The sequence below is a fragment of the Physella acuta genome, unplaced genomic scaffold, assembly GCF_028476545.2.
Source record: "Physella acuta isolate Inbredline_101_S28 unplaced genomic scaffold, ASM2847654v3 ptg000240l, whole genome shotgun sequence".
Classification (NCBI taxonomy): Eukaryota; Metazoa; Mollusca; class Gastropoda; family Physidae; genus Physella; species Physella acuta.
Genome location: NW_026731759.1, coordinates 358737 through 385334, shown reverse-complemented (window position 1 = coordinate 385334; position 26598 = coordinate 358737). Strand labels below are relative to the sequence as shown.

Below are 26598 nucleotides of genomic sequence, written 5' to 3'. Positions count from 1 at the left end.
AGCGGACACTGTTGAAAGTATATTTTGTCTATATACATTCCATTTCGTTGGGGGGGGGCGGTAAACTTTCTTCGGGATGCCGGGAAGAAACTCTGGAAACTCACAACCCCTCTTATATCACAACCCCTCCTATCTCACAACCCCCTATCTCACAACCCCTCCTATCTCACAACCCCCTATCTCACAACCCCCTATCTCACAACCCCCTATCTCACAACCCCTCCTATCTCACAACCCCCTATCTCACAACTCTTCCTATCTCACAACCCCCTATCTCACAACCCCTCCTATCTCACAAACCCCTATCTCACAACCCCTCCTATCTCACAACCCCCTATCTCACAACTCTTCCTATCTCACAACCCCCTATCTCACAACCCCCTATCTCACAACCCCCTATCTCACAACCCCCTATCTCACAACCCCCTATCTCACAACCCCTCCTATCTCACAACCCCTCCTATCTCACAACTCTTCCTATCTCACAACCCCCTATCTCACAACCCCCTATCTCACAACCCCTCCTATCTCACAACCCCCTATCTCACAACCCCCTATCTCACAACCCCTCCTTTCTCACAACCCCCTATCTCACAACCCCTCCTATCTCACAACCCCCTATCTCACAACCCCTCCTATCTCACAACCCCCTATCTCACAACCCCCTATCTCACAACCCCCTATCTCACAACCCCCTATCTCACAACCCCTCCTTTCTCACAACCCCCTATCTCACAACCCCTCCTATCTCACAACCCCTCCTATCTCACAACCCCCTATCTCACAACCCCCTATCTCACAACTCTTCCTATCTCACAACCCCTCCTATCTCACAACCCCCTATCTCACAACCCCCTATCTCACAACCCCTCCTATCTCACAACCCCCTATCTCACAACCCCTCCTATCTCACAACCCCTCCTATCTCACAACCCCCTATCTCACAACCCCCTATCTCACAACCCCCTATCTCACAACCCCTCCTATCTCACAACCCCCTATCTCACAACCCCTCCTTTCTCACAACCCCCTATCTCACAACCCCTCCTATCTCACAACTCTTCCTATCTCACAACCCCCTATCTCACAACCCCTCCTTTCTCACAACCCCCTATCTCACAACCCCTCCTATCTCACAACTCTTCCTATCTCACAACCCCCTATCTCACAACCCCTCCTATCTCACAACCCCTCCTATCTCACAACCCCCTATCTCACAACCCCCTATCTCACAACCCCCTATCTCACAACCCCCTATCTCACAACCCCTCCTATCTCACAACCCCTCCTATCTCACAACCCCCTATCTCACAACCCCTCCTATCTCACAACCCCTCCTATCTCACAACCCCTCCTATCTCACAACTCTTCCTATCTCACAACCCCTCCTATCTCACAACCCCCTATCTCACAACCCCCTATCTCACAACCCCCTATCTCACAACCCCTCCTATCTCACAACCCCTCCTATCTCACAACTCTTCCTATCTCACAACCCCCTATCTCACAACCCCTATCTCACAACCCTCCTATCTCACAACCCCCTATCTCACAACCCCCTATCTCACAACTCTTCCTATCTCACAACCCCTCCTATCTCACAACCCCCTATCTCACAACCCCCTATCTCACAACTCTTCCTATCTCACAACCCCCTATCTCACAACCCCCTATCTCACAACCCCTCCTATCTCACAACCCCTCCTATCTCACAACCCCCTATCTCACAACTCTTCCTATCTCACAACCCCCTATCTCACAACCCCTCCTATCTCACAACCCCCCCTATCTCACAACCCCTCCTATCTCACAACCCCTCCTATCTCACAACCCCCTATCTCACAACTCTTCCTATCTCACAACCCCTCCTATCTCACAACCCCTCCTATCTCACAACCCCCTATCTCACAAACCCCCCCCCCTATCTCACAACCCCTCCTATCTCACAACCCCCCCCTATCTCACAACCCCTCCTATCTCACAACCCCTCCTATCTCACAACCCCCTATCTCACAACCCCCTATCTCACAACCCCCTATCTCACAACCCCCCCCCTATCTCACAACCCCTCCTATCTCACAACCCCCCCCCCTATCTCACAACCCCTCCTATCTCACAACCCCTCCTATCTCACAACCCCTCCTATCTCACAACCCCCCCCTATCTCACAACCCCTCCTATCTCACAACCCCTCCTATCTCACAACCCCCTATCTCACAACCCCCTATCTCACAACCCCTCCTATCTCACAACCCCTCCTATCTCACAACCCCCTATCTCACAACTCTTCCTATCTCACAACCCCCTATCTCACAACCCCTCCTATCTCACAACCCCCCCCCCTATCTCACAACCCCTCCTATCTCACAACCCCCTATCTCACAACCCCCTATCTCACAACCCCTCCTATCTCACAACCCCTCCTATCTCACAACCCCCTATCTCACAAGCCCCTATCTCACAACCCCTCCTACCTCACAACCCCTCCTTTCTCACAACCCCCTATCTCACAACTCTTCCTATCTCACAACCCCCTATCTCACAACCCCTCCTATCTCACAACCCCTCCTATCTCACAACCCCTCCTATCTCACAACCCCTCCTATCTCACAACCCCCTATCTCACAACCCCCTATCTCACAACCCCTCCTATCACACAACCCCCTATCTCACAACCCCTATCTCACAACCCCTCCTATCTCACAACCCCTCCTATCTCACAACCCCTCCTATCTCACAAACCCCCCCCCCTATCTCACAACCCCTCCTATCTCACAACCCCCTATCTCACAACTCTTCCTATCTCACAACCCCCTATCTCACAACCCCCTATCTCACAACCCCTCCTATCTCACAACCCCCTATCTCACAACCCCCTATCTCACAACCCCTCCTATCTCACAACCCCTCCTATCTCACAACCCCTCCTATCTCACAACCCCCTATCTCACAACCCCCTATCTCACAACCCCCTATCTCACAACTCTTCCTATCTCACAACCCCCCTCCTATCTCACAACCCCCCTCCTATCTCACAACCCCCTATCTCACAACCCCTATCTCACACCCCCCTATCTGACAGCCCGCCATCATGAAGATGTAAGACCTTACAACCATCACACATCTGGTAAATCACATCTCACTACATTGTACACTAGCTGGATCAAAGAACCTTCTACAGTTTTTAGTGCAGTGAAATCAAATTCTTACCTAGATAAATCAGGTTTTCTACTGTGGGCTGTTTGACATAGCTGTGTGATGATGCATGACATTTTCTTACATCCAGGTCACTGGTTCTTTTGGAGGTTCCGAACCTCATCAGCTTCTTTTGCGCATTCACGGAACCCCTTTATATTTTATTTTTTTAAATTCAAAACATAAGTATATATTTTACTGGTGCACAAAACGAACCGTGCATCAACATCACTGTGTTCAAAGAACAAAACCATTCAAATATGATTTTCACACAAAAACAGAAACAAAACAATGACTATTTACTGCAAACCAGCGCCTTTCAGACACCAGTTCAGATGCGAGGCTTCACCTTGTACTAAGCGAGCGTTGTGTACTTGTTTATTTTTTTTTCTCCATGCAGCTTAATGGAATAGGCTTACTCTCTTAGTTTTGCGGGCGCTTGATTAGAACTGTTCAACTTGGCATTACAAAACATGCAATTAAGACGCTGACTGCCATCATGTTTCGTTATACATTTGAATTCGTCCGACAACTCTTTTTTTTTTTTTTTGCTTGACAAAGTATCAGGGGATTAAAATATTAAAAAAAAAGATATCACACGACGTGCCATCACGACAGTCACAAGTCTACACTAGACTACTGGGCCGCGATATAGAAATAAAAAGTATGTTTGTCACCATCAACGCGCGCCTGTATAGGCGGCGTTGACACGATTCATGACGCACGTGTGTCGTGACGTCAAAGGTTCCACGATATAGAAATATCACGATATTGTTATCTCGATCACTATGTCGTATTCTAATTATCATCGGCCGCTAGTTTGTCGTCCATATTTACAAAATCAGATCACAACTCATATTATGAGTCGGGTTTGTGTCTTGACCTCCGCTAAATCAGTGAGTCACTGCCCCTGGGGATCGATCGAACCCAAGTTAAGAACCACTGATCTAGGTACAATCAAATTCATATGTTTGCTTGTATTGTTGGACTGGATACATTTGGTTATATCATGCGTTCGTGTTTCTATAAGTTTGGGATAGCATTCTCCCAGAATCTATTCTCTAAGCACACGACAACATCGTGCTGATTTCTATAGGCGTCCACACAATACGTGTATTATATTAAGTTGCCTTGGCACTTAGAGAGGTTTGCGGTTCTATTGTTAAATCTCCTCATGAAATCCTTCTCCTATTATTAGAGACAGAAAAATGCACTAGTCGCCTTCCACGTCTTTTATGTTTGTGAAACAGGACAGATAGTCTATGGGTTTTTTTCCCCAGACATTTTTCTCGGAGAGGGGTGGAGGACACTTTTACATATAAATTAATTATATACTTGTTTCTATTTCGTTTTTGGGGTGGGGGGGGGGGCAGTGATCTTCACTGGATATAACTTTGTGTCCAATTGTTCATGCATGTTATATAATCATGTCTGTTGAAAGGTCGTGTCACTGCATACAGTTGAATGGTCTTGTCTTACACAACGTACAGTTCAAAGGTCTTGTCTTACACAACGTACAGTTCAAAGGTCTTGTCTTAGACAACGTAAAGTTCAAAGGTCTTGTCTTACACAACGTACAGTTCAAAGGTCTTGCCATACACAGCAAACAGTTCAAAAACTATATGTCGACAGGTCGTCAATAGTTTATTAAAGAAAACTTTAAGTACATAGCCCTGACATTGCCATATACCAAACGACCCACCTACAGATTCCCTTAACCAAACGACCCACTGACTTAACCAATCCCATTAGCTTAACCAAACGACCTACCTACAGATTCCCATTGGCTTAAAGACAACCAGCTGATAAACCTACTCAAACCTGCTCTTTAATTGATGCAAGCCATCTCTTGCTGCCTTTGGGTCACAGGTTGCTTACACGGCTACCCGTGGGTCACAGGTTGCTTACACGTCTGCTAGCCAACAGGGTGCTGTAGGGATGGCAGTTTGTAAATTTTCATAATCGTTTAACATCAATCTTCAATGTACAGTTGATGGTGATTCGGTTCGGTAAATTGTCGTGTCAGTTAGCTCTAATTTCACAATTATTCATGAACTTAATATTAAACGGTTGGTTTAAAAAACTTAAAATATTGAAATGAAACTAGAGATGAGGACAACAAAGTGTGCTGATGGTGGGCTATGTGATGGTGGGCTATGTGATGGTGGGCTATGTGATGGTGGGTTATGTGATGGTGGGTTATGTGATGGTGGGCTATGTGATGGTGGGCTATGTGATGGTGGGCTATATGATGGTGGGCTACGTGATGGTGGGCTATGTGATGGTGAGCTATGTGATGGTGGGCTATGTGATGGTGGGCTATGTGATGGTGGGCTATGTGATGGTGGGCTATGTGATGGTGAGCTATATGATGGTGGGCTATATGATGGTGGGCTACGTGATGGTGGGCTATGTGATGGTGAGCTATATGATGGTGGGCTATATGATGGTGGGCTATGTGATGGTGGGCTATGTGATGGTGGGCTATGTGATGGTGAGCTATATGATGGTGGGCTATATGATGGTGGGCTATGTGATGGTGGGCTATGTGATGGTGGGCTATGTGATGGTGAGCTATGTGATGGTGGACTATATGATGGTGGGCTATGTGATGGTGGGCTATGTGATGGTGGGTTATGTGATACATTGGCTCAGGTTTCATGTCCGTTCTTGAATGTTGTGATCTTCCCTAACCTTCGTGTCTGACTTTTTCACTTGTGATCTATTTCTTCATTGGCTTAAAACATGAATGTATCACTTGTGACCTCTTTATTCCATAGCTTTAAACTATATTACCTTCAGTCGCGGAGAATCTCCTGGGTTTTGTAATTAGTGACACGCCTGGATCGCCTGTACCACTGTGTCTCGTCTTTGGTTAAACCAACACGTCTTTGGTTAAATCAACACGTCTTTGGTTAAACCAACACGTCTTCGGTTAAACCAACACGTCTTCGGTTAAACCAACACGTCTTCGGTTAAACCAACACGTCTTTGGTTAAACCAACACGTCTTTGGTTAAACCAACACTCCAGTGACTAGCTAGAATCAGATTTCACTCATTGTTTCTTACTTTCTTCTCCGCTTATTACTTTCTCGTATATACGAAGTATAGAGAAAGTATTGTAATCGTGCACAAAAATCACTTGAAATTTTAACATCTTTCACCGTATTACACCTCAGTCCTTCATCACATCCGAAGTTTAGAGGACTTATTTTAATCGGGCAAAAATTATCAATCCAGATTTATCAAAACTAAGAGGTTTTATGCGTAATCCAGTCTGAAAAACTGGGCTTTGCAATTCTGTCCGTATGTCTGTGTGTCTGTGTGTGTGTGTGTCCGTGTGTAAACACGATAACTTGAGTACCGTTACAGCTAGGTTGATGAAATTTCATATATAAGTATTTGATCAAAATCGTAGATCCGTATCAACTTTTGAGCGATTTCCAATAACCGGAAGTGGTACTTTTTCTACTTTGAATTTTTCAAAAGCCTATAACTTGAGTACTATTTCAGATAGATAAATGAAATTCCACAAGTAAGTATAAGATCTAATTCTCTACCTTATGTTAAATTTTGAGTAGCTTCCGTTGACCGGAAGTAGTAATTTACGCTACTTCCGATTTCTCAAAAAACTAATGTAAATTTATTAAGTACTAATACTATAGGTAGGAAAAGTCTATGTAATCATACTAAATTTTTTAAAAATTATTTTAAAAAACATGGCAAGCGATAAAATTATAGCTACAATTTTAAAAATTAAAGTAGATTTGGAACCATCGATTACACTCATTTTCATATTTTTGTGTTGAACATAAGCCGTTGAAAATGATTTTGAATTATTGTATAAATTTAAATATTTAATAAAACCGCCCTCAACCCCACCTTGAACTGAACTGAACTGGCCAGGGAGAGTAAAACGATGGAAGTCATAACATTTATTTTACACTATAAATACGGACAAGGTTATCCCAGAAAACAAAATGGCGAACAAGGGAATATTTTCAGTTCGATTCAGGCTTTTAAAAATCGTTTGTATCCCTTTTCATTATAGTTGGCTTATTTTTTTATGACTGTTATGCTCAGATTACTAATATCTAACATTATTCTTATTAATTGTTACCAATGTTTTTGTAGAATGTTTTTAACGCACGTTTCATTATTTTTTAGGCCTGTGACTACTCACTCACTGTGAGAGTTCTGTGAGTGCTCTAAGCAGTAAGCTAGCGCTAGACTCCTATAAGTTTATAGAATCTAGATCTAATCTAGATCTAGATTATCTAGACTAGATAGATTTAGATCTATATCGAGAATCTAGTACTAGATTCTAGGAGGAGTACACTAGTCTAGAGATCTATTCTAGTTTCTAGATCTAGATAGAAGTATTTAGTATTATATCTAGAATCTAGATTCTAGATCTAGCTAGAGTCTAGATCTAGTTATTAGTTAAGTCTAAATCTAGACTCTAGTAGTAGATCTAGATCTAGTTACTAGTATGTTACGGCTTTTTAATATGTTTAATTATTTATTAAATATAAAAATACTAGATCTAGATCTATTCTTATTTATAAACTTAACACTTTTATATAGATCTAGATCTAGATCTAATACTAATCTAATACTAGATTTAGATCTAGATCTAGGAGTAATAGTAATAGTGTCATACTAACTAGATCTAGAATCTATAGATCTTATAGTTAGTTAAGTAACTTTATATTGTATGTCAGTAGATCTATTAGGTAGATCTATAAGTCAAGTAGTAGAGATCTACTCTAGTCTAGATCTAGAAGTTATAGATATATAGTATATAGGCCTATTTTATAAAAATCTATATTAAATAATTCAAGTATTTTAAGTTAATAAGTGTAATAATCTTAGTCCTTAGTAATTAGTTAGTAGGGCACCACCATACACCTAGTCTAATAAAGTCTAATTAGTTAGAGCCTACTTGTTAAAATATATTTACTATACTATATTAGTAGTATTAGTAAGTATAGTTACTCTATACAGTTACTAGGTATATTATAATAATACACACAACCTCATAATTGCAAAATCATGACATTAGTGAATCAATTATTTAGTAAGCCAATAATTTCTATATTAATTTAATTTTAATAGTTAATACTTACTAAACTACTAGATCTGTACAAAATACATTTTATTTAGGATAATTACATTTTGTTATTATGATTAGGGTCTAGTTAGAGGTAATTACTAATTAGACTTATGATGACTTATGTTAGTCTAATAACTAATAGATTCATATTTAATAGCAGTAGGTCTATACTCTATAGGCTTAAAATAGTATTGTGAAAAAAATAAAGTATGCTTAATTTTTACAGTTGTCATATTAATTTTAGTTTCAGTAGGCCTATCTAGACTGTATATTTACATGTAGTAGCTTAGTACAGTAGTAGTCTAGTAGGCCTGTGATAGGGTAGGTAGTATTTAGTATTAGTTTGTAAGTTAAAAAAAGTTAACTAGGCTTAATAAGGCTACAATTTTAAACTGTAAAAATTACATGTAGCCTAAATAAAAGGTTACAGACTAGTACATTAAATAATATCCAAAATTTAAGTTTAATCTAGATTAGTAGTCTAACAGTAATTTTAGGCCTCTAATAATAATAGTAAAAATTACTGAATAGAAGAGTAGGCTTACTAGTAAATAGCTGTCTTATTTTAGTTCTACTTAATTAACTTAATATATGACTTAGTCTACTCTTAGTTTTATGTAGTGATCTTTAGAACTTAAAATGCAGAATAGTTGATAAAGCCAAAAGGTGTCACTTGTCATAGATGGATTAACTTACTAATCAAATTAATATAATTATTCTAATATTTATTTTAGTATGTGCATGAATTAATGATAGTTATAGTAGCCTAGTTTGAATATCAATTTTCAACTAATTCCTGAGGTGGCTAAACATAAGTATATCTTTATTGATACCTTTTTCTTTTTTTTTAATGATATATACATGACTTTTGGACTCTTTTTGAAGGCCTATTGTATTTAATGACAAACTCCTTACATTAAAATATTAAAAGTAAACTATTAGACCTATATTTTTAATGAATGGTAATGGTTAGATAGCCCATACAATCCAATACATAAATACACATCATTGCTTTATGATTTTTATAAGACAGACAAATATTTTTATCTATAACATAAAGAGTTGAAAGTATGTAAACATAATGAGTTTAATATAACAGTTTATGAAATTTATTTATGTTTTTTTAGGTACTGTGGATTATATAACTGCATACAGAGAAGACAAAAGTCAAGATGAAGCTCAATTTAAAAACTGATCCAAGGATACATGTTGGACCCAAGAAAACTTGTTCATATTGAACAGCTATTTTTTATTATGTTAGTTCTGAATGAATATGGTAATTAAAAAAAGAAAATCATAAATTTTGTTATGTTTATTTTTTTTTCAGCACTGGTTGTGTGTGCTGCTGTAAGCGGAAACTAATTATTGCTACCTTAATTCAATAAATAACTTAAACTAGCGAACTATAAATAGTTTTTAAGAATATGGTGCTGAAGTAGATTTCACCTAGTTTTGTTGCCTCTCCATATTAATAAATTGTATGGTTAGCAAAATGTCAAACAGCTTTTACTAAGTTTTACTGTCTATAATCAGTCAGATTAAAGCTGCTTTGAATTTGAATCAGAGACAACCTAAAGGATTAAAATTTCAACTCAAGAACTTTTGCTTTAGCAAATGTGTTCACAAATATGTAGTCCCACTCTAAGTCTTACATTTGCATATATCTATCATAGATGTAAAACACAATGATAAGGGAAGAATCAAGAAATTGGGTTTTTGTCAATTCTAGCCATACCAGCATATAAATGTATACCAGGCTTAGTGAAGCATGGCTGATAACTAACCATCAACCACAAATACAACAAACTATAATCACTGCCTGTTTCCTAGTAATGTGTTGTTATTGGCTGTGCAAGTTTATGAACATGTTGTAATTGTTTATATATTACAAAAGAAGGAGATTGTTGCTGATCAGATGCATTCCAGATATTTGAGGAAAAGATGTTTTCTATAAGGATAGGCAGCTATAGCAAATGAGGTTAGGGGAAATGTTGAGTTAAGATAAACTATTTAATAATTGTAATGACAGAGATACCATCACAGCAACAAATGTAATTGGGTTTGTATGACTAATTAATGAATATCCTATAAATAATAGCAAAATGCTGTAGTGGTCGTCCATCAGACTTTGAGGTGGTGTGGGAGATTTGGACCTTTGTGTCAAGGGCGGGAGGGAGTTCAGAAAGTAAGATGACATTTTTCCATGTTCAACAAACACTCATGTTAAGAAACTGAATTTAAGCCTTTATTTGCATTATTAAAAGTTGTTTTATAAATTGTTATAAAATAATTCATCAATAGGCCTACATTGAATGTTGGAAAATCCCATAGGTCTAAATATTTTATGAAAATCGCTGCAATAGCGGGGGAGGGGGGGGGTGTCTTAGGTTTACTTTTTTTGGGGAAGGGTGAGGTCTGGCATCGTTGTGACATCGTTAATAGATGACCCCATAGTCAGAGGTCGATCTAGATTGATTAGGCCTATAGTAAAATGTTGATATTAATTACGCTTTACTTATTATTACAATGGAATATAGCCTAGTAGTTTATTTATATTAAATAATATAACATCCCCTTGTACCACAACACCCTGACTATACTAATCCAAATAAAAATAAAAATGTTTGGTAAATTACTATTATATTATTAGTAATTTTGTGTTTAAATGTCTAGCCTTAGTAAAACCGGAAGTGACTTTGTACTTATTTCACAAATGTTATAAAATATTCAATTTTGGTTCAAAAATATGCTTTCTGGCAACACAAAGTGGAACCACTTTTGGAACCACTTTTCCTACCTATTGCGCACTATTATACACACCTTTATTAGGCGTTCGCTTGGTGCGCAATTGTTTTTTACTGAGATTCTATTCTATTTTTAAAAGTTTAAGTATTTAAAATGGATTAAAAATCATAACTATATCCCCAGTTACCATCCCCTGTTGTTTTATATAAGAATATTCGAGAAAGTTTAGGGGAGATCACTACCGGTTTATTTTCAAGTGGAATGGCTAATGGAATTTCTCAGACCCACGCAACCAATTAAGGTCGACATATTTAGCTCGAGCGCAGAGTTTCTTCCAGGCATCTCTTCAGGGTCTACCGCCCCCCGAACGAGATGGATTTTATATAGTAAACATATACTTTTACTAGTGTCCGTCCGCCCCCCCCCCCCCCCCCCCCCTCGGAAAATGTTGACCCCCCCACCCGAAAATATCAAGTGCCTCCCCGGAGAAAAAAGTCTGGAAGAAAAGATAAAATGCGAAGAGTATCCTGGATCTTGCATAACTGCACGTGATAAACATATCCATTTCCGAAGCCAGCGCCGTATGAGGTCTGCTGGTTCCTTATCTGAGTATTTTTAAAATCGAGATACGTCTCGTTTTTGGTAATCAATGCGGCATCTGTTAGGAATTGCGGGGTCTCTTGGGAATATAGAAACAGATTGGTTGCACTGATTCGGGGAATATATAAACAGAATTGTACAGAAACGTAGCTTAGCTATACACCAAGGTCTAGTAGCACAGTCAGCAATACAAACTGGTAACACAGTCAGCAATACAAACTGGTAGCACAGTCAGCAATACAAACTGGTAGCACAGTCAGCAATACAAACTGGTAGCACAGTCAGCAATACAAACTGGTAGCACAGTCAGCAATACAAACTGGTAGCACAGTCAGCAATACAAACTGGTAGCACAGTCAGCAATACAAACTGGTAGCACAGTCAGCAATACAAACTGGTAGCACAGTCAGCAATACAAACTGGTAGCACAGTCAGCAATACAAACTGGTAGCACAGGATCCAAGTCTGGTAAAATATGCTAGCGGTACAAAACGTAATGTCGTGGTTTAGAGGTAGCCTCGCACTTGTTAACCTGAACGTCACATGTTCGAGTCATTAAAGTTCGCCCTCATTCAGAAACAAGAAGGAGGAAGAAAGTAAGAAAAACCTTGGTTGGACCCGGAAGAAAAGGAAAACTTGGTTGTACCCGGATGCAAGGAAAGGTTGGGTAGCCAGAAAAATGATCTTAGCAGAAACAGGTGTACAGTATTTTAAGAGCTCTGTCTATTGTCATTGTATTGTGCTGATTGATGAGAAAAGAAAAAGTGGGCGGGTCTTGTTATCCAGTGGTTCAGATCATTTCTGTCGAGCGGGAATTATTTTAATTAAAACCTCAAACATTAAAACACAGCCATGAGTAAACAATGAATCGATTTTCATCTCTATCGATTTTATATTGCGTTATTCTACGGGTACAGATAGTGATGACAGCTCGGGAGTGACCAGAGACAGATGGGGAGTGACTAGAGACAGCTGGGGAGTGACCAGAGACAGATGGGGAGTAACCAAGGACAGATGGGGAGTGACCAGAGACAGCTGGGGAGTGACAAGGCTGGGGAGTGACTAGAGACAGCTGGGGAGTGACCAGAGACAGCTGGGGAGTGACTAGAGACAGCTGGGGAGTGACTAGGGACAGATGGGGAGTAACCAAGGACAGATGGGGAGTGACCAGAGACAGCTGGGGAGTGACAAGGCTGGGGAGTGACTAGAGACAGCTGGGGAGTGACCAGGGACAGATGGGGAGTGACCAGAGACAGCTGGGGAGTGACACAGCTGGGGAGTGACTAGAGACAGCTAGGGAGTGACCAGAGACAGATGGGGAGTGACTAGAGACAGATGGGGAGTGACTAGAGACAGCTGGGGAGTGACACAGCTGGGGAGTGACTAGAGACTGCTGGGGAGTGACTAGAGACAGCTGGGGAGTGACTAGAGACAGCTGGGGAGTGACCAGAGACAGGTGGGGAGTGACCAGAGACAGATGGGGAGTGACCAGAGACAGCTGGGGAGTGACTAGAGACAGCCGGGGAGTGACCAGAGACAGGTGGGGAGTGACCAGAGACAGATGGGGAGTGACCAGAGACAGCTGGGGAGTGACTAGAGACAGCTGGGGAGTGACCAGAGACAGGTGGGGAGTGACCAGAGACAGATGGGGAGTGACCAGAGACAGATGGGGAGTGACCAGAGACAGCTGGGGAGTGACCAGAGACAGCTGGGGAGTGACTAGAGACAGCTGGGGAGTGACACAGCTGGGGAGTGACTAGAGACAGCTGGGGAGTGACTAGAGACAGCTGGGGAGTGACTAGAGACAGCTGGGGAGTGACTAGAGACAGCTGGGGAGTGACTAGAGACAGCTGGGGAGTGACTAGAGACAGCTGGGGAGTGACTAGAGACAGCTGGGGAGTGACTAGAGACAGATGGGGAGTGACTAGAGACAGATGGGGAGTGACTAGAGACAGCTGGGGAGTGACTAGAGACAGCTGGGGAGTGACTAGAGACAGCTGGGGAGTGACTAGAGACAGATGGGGAGTGACTAGAGACAGATGGGGAGTGACTAGAGACAGATGGGGAGTGACCTGAGACAGGTGGGGAGTGACACAGCTGGGGAGTGACTAGAGACAGATGGGGAGTGACCTGAGAAAGCTGGGGAGTGACTAGAGACAGATGGGGAGTGACACAGCTGGGGAGTGACTAGAGACAGATGGGGAGTGACTAGAGACAGATGGGGAGTGACCTGAGACAGCTGGGGAGTGACCAGAGACAGATGGGGAGTGACACAGCTGGGGAGTGACTAGAGACAGCTGGGGAGTGACTAGAGACAGCTGGGGAGTGACTAGAAACAGTGCTCACAGCAGGGGACTAACTCCGGAGAAAATGTCTGAAAGAAACACTAGTCTCTTTAGGTACCGCGTTGGTTTTCTGCATTGTATAGCTATGAAAGGATAAACGTTTAAATCTTGCATTAGTTCTGTTGAGATAACTCTTACGTTTTCCAACTTGGAAATTACTTTTGTTTTTCACTTATTTTGTTCGCATCGAAGCCAGTATTTTGACATATTATCGATATTTTATCAATCTAATCCTGTAACTTTACGATGGTTTTACAACTGTCCTAATCAATGGAGGTGTGTCTTGTATAATTGTCTCCCTGGCTAACTGTAATCAGCCATTGTCTAGCTGTCGCTCTGTTCACCAACAGGTGGCGCCACCGTGTGAGCAGCTATCTGTACTGTGTGCGATAATCCTACACAACAAACCTCATCAAACACTACTGTCTACCTACACAATGCATTACTTCTCTACACATGGCTTAATACTTAGCTAACCATTGCCTACACATGTATTAGCGGTCTACACGTAATAGCACGTGACCTACCATCACACATCTTGTAGATAGTTGTATGTCTGTTAGCTTGTAGATAGTTGTATGTCTGTTAGCTTGTAGATAGTTGTATGTCTGTTAGCTTGTAGATAGTTGTATGTCTGTTAGCTTGTAGATAGTTGTATGTCTGTTAGCTTGTAGATAGTTGTATGTCTGTTAGCTTGTAGATAGTTGTATGTCTGTTGCTATAGGAACGATAAATTGAATGACCCAGTTGGAAGTATCATGTGGCGGCGTGGTAGAGCGTACTGTTGCCTGTCAAACTGTCTCTGTTTAATCCAGCTCTTATGGGTACCGAGTCAATGTTAACTAAAGAAATACAGATAATATTTACAGATACTATTTACTTCATATGAAATAAGGCCTTACGCTAAAGCCTAGTTACTGAATTAACATCATACGATAGGACGTTTTTGGTTTTGTTGGTGGTCTTTTCTTTGTGGTCTTTGTTTGTGGTCTTTTGTTTGTGGTCTGTGTCTGTGGTCTTTCTTTGTGGTCTTTGTTTGTGGTCTTTGCTTGTGGTCTTTGTTTGTGGTCTTTGTTGTCTTTGTTTTTGGTCTTTTGTTTGTGGTCTTTGTTTTTGGTCTGTGTTTGTGGTCTTTGTTTTTGGTCTGTGTTTGTGGTCTTTGTTTGTGGTCTTTGTTTTTGGTCTGTGTTTGTGGTCTTTGTTTTTGGTCTGTGTTTGTGGTCTGTGTTTGTGGTCTTTGTTTTTGGTCTGTGTTTGTGGTCTTTGTTTTTGGTCTCTGGCTGAGAAGACCGCGCGTGAGACAGCGACATTGTCCTGACAGACTGAAGCGTGGCAGTGACACTGGTTTCAACTCTAGCCCAATTGGTAGATTTATTTTTTTTTTATTAAAAACCAATGAAGTTCGAAGGCCGAACAGAGATTGATTTTGGAGTTCTGATGGAATCGAGTGGTAATCGATTTGATTGATCAAATGGTACTTTATCTTTCTAGGGTGTGAAGAGATGTTTGACTGTGTCTAGCCAGCGAACGAACGATCTGTGACTGATTAAAATTGTCTTCATGATTCTATTGACATACGTCAGTTCCGCCACACTAGATATAGGCAAGGCCCACCCATTACCTCCCTTCACGCTGATAGAATACCAGTGAATCGTTTCCCTCCACCAAAAATTTTGCTAGTTTACATCGGCAGGTGATTCACTCTTTTTTTTTTACGTAGAACAAAATACCAATACCCACATTTCCCCCCCCCCCCCCCCCCACACATATCTAAATGTGACTCACCATATCTTTTAAACGTTTGACGTCACTTATCTATCAGCCTCGTGAGCAAACAAATACACCTGACTCACAAGTGGGTGGTCTGTCACTGTCACAAGTGGGTGGTCTGTCACTGTCACAAGTGGGTGGTCTGTCACTGTCACATGTGGGTGGTCTGTCACTGTCACAAGTGGGTGGTCTGTCACTGTCACAAGTGGGTGGTCTGTCACTGTCACAAGTGGGTGGTCTGTCACTGTCACAAGTGGGTGGTCTGTCACTGTCACAAGTGGGTGGTCTGTCACAAGTGGGTGGTCTGTCACTGTCACAAGTGGGTGGTCTGTCACTGTCACAAGTGGGTGGTCTGTCACAAGTGGGTGGTCTGTCACTGTCACAAGTGGGTGGTCTGTCACTGTCACAAGTGGGTGGTCTGTCACAAGTGGGTTGTCTGTCACTGTCACAAGTGGGTGGTCTGTCACTGTCACAAGTGGGTGGTCTGTCACTGTCACAAGTGGGTGGTCTGTCACTGTCACAAGTGGGTGGTCTGTCACTGTCACAAGTTGGTGGTCTGCCATAAGTGTGTGGTATGTGAAATACACAGCACATAAAAAAGATATAGAACATAAGTGAAATACACAGCACATAAAAAAAAACCATATATAGAACATAAGAGCCATCACATATCACTTGTTCAAGACACGACGCAGCAGCAGAAGGTTCACTTTATCACTGGCTTGACTTGAAACGATCACAATATTGAATAAAAGCTTGTTAAAAAAACTAAGAGTTCTTGCCCTTGATTCTCCTGGGGCGCGACCCCCCCCCCCCTCACTTTTGATAAGAGTGAATGGGAGGGGGGTCCTTTTGTTATCTCGGTCCACTTTGTTTCAGTGCCTTATCTAGTTCCGTGTAAATTTTGGTCCAGTTTTTTAGTTTTGTTATTTGTAGTCAAGTTATCTTAAAGTCTTTTTTTTTTGTTGTTCAATGACAGTAAACTCAACAATACCGAGACATTTTGTGACTCTGACACGTGTTTGTGACTCCTAATTTGATTGCGTAAGTTCTTCTCTAATCTAACCCATGTTTGTGACTCCTAATTTGGTTGCGTAAGTTCTTCTCTAATCTAACTAATGTTTGTGACTCCTAATTTGATTGCGTAAGTTCTTCTCTAATCTAACCCATGTTTGTGACTCCTAATTTGGTTGCGTAAGTTCTTCTCTAATCTAACTAATGTTTGTGACTCCTAATTTGATTGCGTAAGTTCTTCTCTAATCTAACCCATGTTTGTGACTCCTAATTTGGTTGCGTAAGTTCTTCTCTAATCTAACTAATGTTTGTGACTCCTAATTTGGTTGCGTAAGTTCTTCTCTAATCTAACCCATGTTTGTGACTCCTAATTTGGTTGCGTAAGTTCTTCTCTAATCTAACTAATGTTTGTGACTCCTAATTTGATTGCGTAAGTTCTTCTTTAATCTAACTAATGTTTGTGAATCCTAATTTGATTGCGTAAGTTCTTCTTTAATCTAACCAATGTTTGTGACTCCTAATTTGATTGCGTTAGGTCATGTATTGTGACAAAAAACTTGCCTTGAAACATAATTTTACATCCGCGTGTCCTTTCTTCACCCTATTTCGACATGTTGTCTCAGCGTTCATGTAACGATTTACCTCCCCTTTCAGCATACATTTGTTATGTACCTTGTTATGCAGATTACAGAGTTATGTACCCTGTTCTGTTGACTACACAGTTACGTACCCTGTTTCACTCTAAGCCAAGTTCAGCATTATTCAATCCCTGCTGCTCATGATCCTGGAGACTAATCCCCTATCCCGATCCGATTATGCTTTATATTTTAATCTGTTGAGTTAAGATCATTTTTTTTAAATTGTCGGAGTTCACAGAAGGCTAAAATCTTCACCGAGCAGACTATGATTAAAAGTGGCCATCTCCCCCCATTTTTTTTTATCTTTCCCGTTATTATTTCATTAGTGATGTCCATACCCTTGGAGTTATATTCTTGTAAAGTATATATTATATTATGTTATTTTATGTTACATTACGTTATATATATATATATATATATATATATATATATATATATATATATATATATATATATATATGCTATATTTCGATGGATATATGTGTATTTGTTGAATGGGGTATTGTGGGATACACAACATAAACATTTAGTGATACTTGATTTAGTTCTGGGGATTCGGGTTTGGCTTTTCTCGAAGGCAATGCTAAGCAGGAAGGTAAATGGCCTGAAGAATTCTGTTGAAGTATTTCACTTCTTTGTCTGTGTTTGTACATCAAGAATTCTACTTGAAGAAATCACTTCTTTGCTTGTGTGGTTGGGGTTGCCTGTGTTTTCTTTGACTGATAAATTGTCTGTTATTTCCTCTACAGAACCACCAAGCTTGTGCTAGAAACAACAATGTCAGGTAATAAATTTCTTCTCAATATGTTGTATCTGTGGCGGTATAAATCTTCTAGTTAGCACCTTTTTAAGTTTATCTTTTAAAATATTTTACAAAGCATTTTATAACATCATCTATCGGTGTTACCAGTGAATGTAATAATATATAAGTTAGTATTAGAGCTTCTAATACAGAAACCGATCAAAACACATTTTTTTCTCTACTCATTCATCTAAAAACTACGCATTTAAAGGGCGATAACCTGTGCCTATTTGCTGGTTCTGTGCCTTTGTTGTGTGAGATATTTCACTAGAATATGTACATAGAAACTTTGAAGTTATTAGACATTGAGATATTTGCAACTTCCGCTAGACTGTGTACATAGAGAACTTTTTGGGAATTGTGTGAAAGGGTTCACTAGAGTTTGAAGCAGTCACAAAATAAAGTCGATGTATACAACATAACATCTGCCGACATACGATATGGCTGGAGTGTATGTAGTGTCAGGGCATGTATAGAACACCGTCTAGGAGCTGTAGAGAATTTTTTTTTTCTGTGACTCCTGGGTGTGTAGGCAGCGCACGTCTCAGCTAGGCAGGTCTTTGTTTACTTAGCTGTGATTAAAACATCTAAATGTTAATTAATGTTTGTTTAGCTGTGATAAAAAAAATCTAAAAGTTAATTAATGTTTTAGGCCTGCGTGTTAGAAGGTCGCCAAAATGTATCGGGGTACAATAGAAGTTAATTGTTTAGAAGCAAACATTGCTGATCAAGCATTCTTCAATCACACCACACACGCCAACGTACACAATGTCTTGCATAATGCAAATATACAACAACATTGTGTAAAAAAATAAACATTTTAATAGTCTTGGGTTCCCAATGTATATGTATAACTTTATCAAAACAGAACTGATTCCTTTTGAAAAGCTTGTGATGAGCACTATGTTACATTGATATCTTTATAAAAGCTTGTGATGAGCACTATGTTACATTGATATCTTTATAAAAGCTTGTGATGAGCACTATGTTACATTGATATCTTTATAAAAGCTTGTGATGAGCACTATGTTACATTGATATCTTTATAAAAGCTTGTGATGAGCACTATGTTACATTGATATCTTTATAAAAGCTTGTGATGAGCACTATGTTACATTGATATCTTTATAAAAGCTTGTGATGAGCACTATGTTACATTGATATCTTTATAAAAGCTTGTGATGAGCACTATGTTACATTGATATCTTTATAAAAGCTTGTGATGAGCACTATGTTACATTGATATCTTTATAAAAGCTTGTGATGAGCACTATGTTACATTGATATCTTTATAAAAGCTTGTGATGAGCACTATGTTACATTGATATCTTTATAAAAGCTTGTGATGAGCACTATGTTACATTGATATCTTTATAAAAGCTTGTGATGAAAAAGCTTGTGATGACCACTATGTTACATTCTCTGCTCTATAGGTCTGATCAAGCCAAAGGAATACGACTGGAAGGACTCTAATTTGGCTCTCTTTGGTTCAGAAACAGAAAAAAATGTCAAAAGTAAGTTTTTTAATTTATTTAATCAGCTCAATTATCTTGTGTTAGATGTTTGGTACTGAGAATATTGCTTTAATATTGTTTACTCACTACACAGAGATTGGGGGGGTGGGGGGTAACAAACTATAGCCAATAGTCATACAATGATGATACCCAACGATAACTAATAGGCCTACAATGATGGTACCCAACTATAGACCTACAATGATGATACCCAACGATAACTAATAGGCCTACAATGATGGTACCCAACTATAGACCTACAATACAATGATGGTACCCAACTATAGACCTACAATGATGATACCCAACGATAACCAATAGGCCTACAGTGATGGTACCCAACTTTTGACCTACAATGATGATACCCAACTATAACTAATAGGCCTACACTAACGACACACGTGTTTCGTTATCCCCACACCAGAAGACGCACCTGACGCCACAGTGACGCCGATAGCCAACACACCTGATTGCTACACATTCAGTGACATTGCTGTTTTTGTTGGGTTCGCTACAGTAAAAAAAACAACATTTCCACAATTTGGATCTAAGCTCAGTACTTTTTTGAAGGAACCAGCACGGTGCATAAAATCTTGTCGCCATATTGGCCTTACATAAAAAGTTCAGTAGTATAAATCTAATGTACCCACCATTGTGATACTTGTTTATTTCCAGACTTTAATGCGGGTTGTACAGCTTTGTGCTGTTTTTTGTGTGGCTATGTGCAGGCTTTAGTGTTGTTTTCTTTCATCGTGTTAATGTTTGTTTATTTTTTGCTTTTATTGATTCAATCTACTCGCACAACGGGATCACATAACCATACTGAAACTTTAGGTTTAGGTTTCTGGAATAGGGATGCCCGTTGTTAAAGATTTTTATAGATAAATATTGGGAATACTTTTCAGTAGTTGGCGCTATCGGGAGATGTTGGTCGTTGGCGAAAGATGATAGTCTTACCTCCCCCCTCCCCTCCGTCACACGTCATCACAAAAAGCCAGACCCCCTCCCCGAAAATGGCGTCACACCTCAGCCTACTACCCCCCTCAAAATTGATGTTGAATTTTTCTTAAAACATCGATTTTCCAAAATCTTGTCAGAACTCTGCCAACATAGAGTATTTTGATAAATTCCTATTACAATTTATTAAAACCGTTTTCTAAAACGCGAAATAACGGCTAAAACTCGTTTTTAAACTCTGCTTTTTTTATAATGCAAAATAGTGACGTCACACCATCTGAACCCCTCCCGCTCGTCACACACCGTCACAAAATTAATTACGGACCCCCCCCCCATGAGTGTGACGTCATTTATGGACGACCCCTAAGGGATGATGTTGGTCGTTTTCGGCTGACGTCATAACCAGACCCTAGATTTAAATTGAAAGTAATGCCATTAAAACTTCAACTAATTAGACCCAGGCCTACATGTTCTACCATTGTTCATCAACTTTGATTGGGGTCACGAGAATTTATTCCCCCACTACTGGATCACGTGACGAGCGAGCATCTCAGGCATGAATAATGTACAGTATTGTACAGGACCATCCTACACGTCATGCTGACTAGACTTGTTCGGGCCTCGAGTTGAGAATTGTGTTGTTGCATCCGTGCAACCCGGAAGTAAGTTTTCCCATCATGCCAGATGAGAAAACTTTGTGTCCGTTCACAAGTCGCACGTGTCGTCAAAACTACTGGGTGTAAACAAAGATGCACCACATTATAAGTGCATGATGATTTTGTTTGTCGTCCATTAATGACATCACATTCCGACTGTAGTTATCTCCCCCCTCCCCACCCCTCCCATCATTTCAAAAAAACCCACTCCCCCTCACTTCAGTTACCTCTCCCTCATTTGATTGCTAAAAAAAAGGGATATAATTAATAACAACCATAATTATTAAAATTAATTGTTTTCTAGCGACCTTGACCTTACTGAATTATTTAATATTATCATAAAAGTCCCCTCTCCCCCCCCCCCCCACTCTCCCGTTTTCCTTTACATACTGTGATCACGTTTGATTAACATATCCTAACATTACCATTACCATTTGTAGAGGAATCTGCACAAACCGAACCTGCCTGGAAGGATGCTGGTAAAAAAGTTGGCCTACAGATCTGGAGAATTGTGGTCAGTTTATCAAACTCATTGCCATTTTGGGCTCATGCACATAAGTCTATTATTAAGTCTAAAAGGGTTAATCTCTGGTCTGTGAAAATATTGTTAGCTTAGAGGCCTAAGTGGGGTGGCTAGGTGGTTAAAAATCATACTTTGTCATGTATACCATGTGCATTATATATTTATACATATGTAGGCCTACATGCCTATACATACACATAATTTTTTATTTTTAAAATTACAATTTATAACATTTTCATACATTTGAAATGCTAATTTACTTTGCTTGCAATGTTAAATTTTTGCATTACCTATATAATAATATATTGTTATAAAATCTAATATTGTAATATCAACTATATCTTGTTACATAATTTAATACTGTTATAACATCTATATCCTGTTACATTAAAAGTAATTCACTTAACAAGGAAGTTCCATGAGTTTTATTATTAAATGTTAGGACCTTGTAAATTTTGAATGTGGTGTATATATGTGTGTGTGTGTGGGGGGGGGGGGGTGGATAATCTTGACACAATTATTCCTTTAGCTCTCTGTGGGTGGGTAAGTGTGTGTTTGTTTTTGTGTAATAATTACAGTTTTAACACTTCAATATTTTTATATTTTTCCATGCTGTGATTGAATCAAATACATTTTATCCTGAATAGAAATTTAAGGTCACAGCTTGGCCAAAGGAAGACTATGGTAAATTTTATGAAGGCGATTCATACATTATTCTAAATGTAAGTGTACGGTGACTCATACATTATTCTAAATAAGTCTACATATATCTTTCTAGCTTCTTAGAAAGGACTTTTTAACAAATGGGTATATATGTATTTTTATGACTTGTGGATATCAACAGGCAACTTGTGAAATAGTTGACCCTATTGGTACCAGGGTAGTCCCATAACATTTTTTTTATAACAATGATAAGTGAAGCTGGAAAAGACAAACTAATAAAATGTAGTTTTTAACATCAAGGAAAGTGTGTTCTTCTTTACTGTTATCCCTGTAGATGAAGCAGGGCTGTAATAAAATAGCACAAAAGTTGAGTTTAATGGTGGGTCAAAGAGGGATTGCTCAAGTCAACCAACTCACTTCATTAGTTCAAATTTATAAACAGGGCTATTTGAAATATTAGAAATATATTTTTGTCCCATGTAAAGCAGTTTCCCATTATTAAATACAATAATTTGAAATATTTTAATTTTATGTAAATTAATCTAGAAAATAATTTTTTAACTTTTAAAAAAAAAAAATTCTGTAAAGACTAAAAAATGCATAATAAAGAAATGACTTATTTCCCTTCCTTTTTCATTGTTTTGTCTCTATCTGTTCTACAGACCTACAAAGAACCAGGTAATGACCAGTTATTATATGATGTTCATTTTTGGATTGGAAGATACAGCACACAGGTAACATACACATAACTAGATTCCTCTGTCTGTAAGAATTAACATAAAATTTCCATTATGCTACAGGCATACCTTCAATGAATAAAATGCTTTGTTGTTGTGTTACTCATAAGTTTACTAGAACACCTGTTGCAGCTAGTTAATAATCTGCTCTCAAAATGTAGAGTTGTGTTGTTTTGTTGACTTAAATGAAACAATTATCTAAAAAGCCCTGTCCTAAGAACCCACAAAATCTCTGAAAATCAAAAAAAAAAAATGTACCTACATTTCAATATTATAGAGGAAATCTCAAGGCTTGTTAATTTTTGAATTGATGCTATGAAATTAAATTTAAAATATCACAATGTTCTTTAAAGATAAGGTTAAAATTGAATTATGACTTTCTGATAAAGTATAATGTACTATGATAACTTAAAATTGCATTATGACATTGAAATAAAATATAATGTATTATGATAACTTGAAAACAGGATGAATATGGTACAGCTGCCTACAAAACTGTTGAACTAGACACGTTGTTGGATGATGTTCCCATTCAACACAGGGAAGTTCAGGGATATGAATCTGACCTTTTTAGGTCTTATTTCAAAACTATTCAGTGAGTTGTTTTTACAGTTTTTGTGTGAGATCAGTTCTTTTGAAGAAAACTCACAGAAATTAAGTTATAATTAAAAATTAATTAGCTAGAAACTTCATTTTTATTCAATTTTATAAATTGAAAACACATTTTTCTCACGCTTCATAACAAATGTCAGACTACCTTCAGACTGCACCATCTTTTTCAAATGTGATATATCTGCACAAGTTCTGTTTAAACATTTACTTTTTACAAACGTTGAACACCCTACCCTACCCTAGGGGTGCGACATATTAACGGATGACCCTAATTGAATAGTTGACATTGTTCCAAATTTCAGACTGCTGAAAGGAGGAGCAGACAGTGGCTTTAGACAAGTGAAGCCAACTGAATATCGGCCCAGACTTTTACATTTCCATGGTGATAAGTTTGGAGTTTGTGTCAAAGAGGTAATATAGAACATTGTACCCTTTAAGTATTCAAAAAAAAAATTTCTATTGTTTTAAAATTTAGAATATGCCTAAAACTTATGTCCTGTACGCACTTGTCTTGTGTATTAGTAGAGAAAAATGTAAAACTTGAAATAACCTAGCTCTGTTTACCCCAGATACAACGCAATCGGAGTGTACTTGATAACTCTGATGTTTACATCCTTGACCTTGGACTTCGGCTCATCCAGTGGAATGGTTCTGGCAGCAATAAAGATGAACGATTCAATGTACGAACTCAAAATATTTTTATTTAATCTTCTTCTAAAATTGTGACTTATTGAATAAGAAATAACTGTAATTGAAATTCTGCTCTTTTGGAAATTATATTGTTTTACTACAATGGTTTTGAACAGTTTGAATTATTTAAAGGAACCTATACTCAGATTTTTCAATGAAATGTGCTTGATAAAAGCCTCAAAACTTTATTTTTATTCATCAGGCAATGAGGTATCTAAAAGGAATTATTGAGGAAAGGTGTGGAAAACCACAATCAGAAGTCCTGGATGATGGGGCAGAAGATGTATGTACTAGTTATCATTAGCATTGGTTGCAACTTTATCTGTAAGCTACTAAAGTTCAAATTTAAAATCTATAAACTGATAGATAATGTACAGGCTGAACTATTATATATATATATATATATATATATATATATATATATATATATATATATATATATATATATATATATATATATTTCAATGTTTACATCCTTATAGGCAGAATTTGTTCGCTAATTGTGATATATTTCAATGTTTACATCTTTATAGACTGAATTTCTTAGCTATCTTGATGAACAAAATGAAGAGCTCCATGACTTCAAGGCAGCAGACAGAACTGTGGAACTGTTTAGGTTTGTTTCATTTCTTAGTCTCATGTTTTTCATATTCGCAGTAAGAAATGTGTTCAAAAAGTGAAACAGTAAAGTGTGGAACTGAACTCTACTGGTCTATATAAACAACAAATATTGTTAACTCTTTGCAGGCTGTCTGATGCAACAGGAGCTTTAAATTTCTCCCTAGAAAAATCTGGTGTTATCAGGAAATCTGACTTTGATACCAAGGTAAGATAACCTTTTTTTTTAAACTTTACATCTATATTTCATGGTCTTCTCTTTATTCACATTATTTTTTATTTTTCATTGAACGTGTAAAATGACCTGAGCTTTGTTGAATGTTTGTATTTGAGAATGTGATATGTCAACAGGATGTCTTCATATTGGACACCAAATCTGAGGTCTTTGTCTGGATTGGAAAACAAACTACTGTCTCAGAGAAAAAAAATGCCTTGGCATATGCTCATGTAAGTGGAGTCAATAGTTCTTAGTGCCAGTTTGTAATTTCTATGTATTAAAATTTACCTTTAAATGATGGACAAATTTGTTTATAGCTTTTCTTAAATAATACCTCCAAGCTTGGTATCATTCAAAACTTGATTAGACTGTTGTGTTTAAATGCTGGTAAATTCACAGGATTTTATTTTTTTAAATGTATTGAAAAATGTTTTTACATTATATATTCACCACACAATAGATTCGTAAAGTTAACTTGATGTTGGATTCTACCAGCTTTCATATAAATTGTGTATATTATAAGCATAAAAGTTTTCTGTATTTCTATGAGAATGTCATTACAATAGCAGTGGTTGATGACTAACAATGTGTTTGTTTTACTCTACAGTCGTACTTGCAGAGAACTGATCACCCATTAGTACCCGTCTGCTGCCTCAGTGAGGGTAGATCAGTGAAGGCCTTTGAAACAGCAATAGCTGCATAAGCTGTTTGTACATGCAAGGCAGTAAAAAGTCTGCATTCAGTTTTTAATTTTTTTTTTTTATTTATAAGTGTTAAAAAATTACACATGTATAATGTAAAAATATTGTCCAAAATCATTTAAGATATAGTAAGATGTACACTGGTAGTGGAATTAACATTTTAGTTCCATTCATGAAATGGTCAACCAATAAAATTCATTCCTGAAGTTTCTTCTGACAACCAACCTGATGCAAGATCAGGTCACTGCGCCTTGTACAAGCCACGCAATTATTTCATACACTTGGGCCCAATCTATCTGTTCATTACTGTCACGTTCTATCGGTGCTTTACTTTCTTGTTGTTATTTTTGTTTACTTTTAAAATATTTGTGATAAAGCTGCATGAAACTGGGGGTGATTTTTTCTGTTATAGATAGCCTTTGAAGAGTATCTGTGGAGTTATTTAACCTTAGCTTTTTTCTCATTCAGTCAACAGTAATTGTCA

The 26598-nt window shown here is 38.5% G+C and overlaps 1 protein-coding gene across 3 annotated transcripts in view; it reads left to right on the top strand.

Annotated features, from left to right (window-relative positions):
* LOC131938283 (gelsolin-like protein 1) overlaps window positions 1-26167 on the top strand; it is a 29979-nt gene extending 3812 nt beyond the window's left edge. Inside the window, exons 1-14 of one of the 3 annotated variants that reach the window (XM_059296259.1) lie at window positions 16711-16816; window positions 18174-18208; window positions 19660-19740; window positions 21794-21867; window positions 22524-22598; window positions 23202-23273; window positions 23744-23871; window positions 24191-24299; window positions 24458-24568; window positions 24781-24861; window positions 25112-25194; window positions 25326-25404; window positions 25548-25643; window positions 26021-26167. In XM_059296259.1, the coding sequence (XP_059152242.1) occupies window positions 18202-18208; window positions 19660-19740; window positions 21794-21867; window positions 22524-22598; window positions 23202-23273; window positions 23744-23871; window positions 24191-24299; window positions 24458-24568; window positions 24781-24861; window positions 25112-25194; window positions 25326-25404; window positions 25548-25643; window positions 26021-26116 (1092 nt within the window). In that variant the 5' untranslated portion in view covers window positions 16711-16816; window positions 18174-18201 and the 3' untranslated portion in view covers window positions 26117-26167. Of the gene's footprint in view, window positions 1-16710; window positions 16817-17260; window positions 17317-18173; window positions 18209-19659; window positions 19741-21793; window positions 21868-22523; window positions 22599-23201; window positions 23274-23743; window positions 23872-24190; window positions 24300-24457; window positions 24569-24780; window positions 24862-25111; window positions 25195-25325; window positions 25405-25547; window positions 25644-26020 lie in introns of those variants that run through there. The other 2 variants (XM_059296256.1, XM_059296257.1) reach the window with 2 other exon arrangements.
* The last annotated feature ends 431 nt before the right edge of the window (window positions 26168-26598 follow it).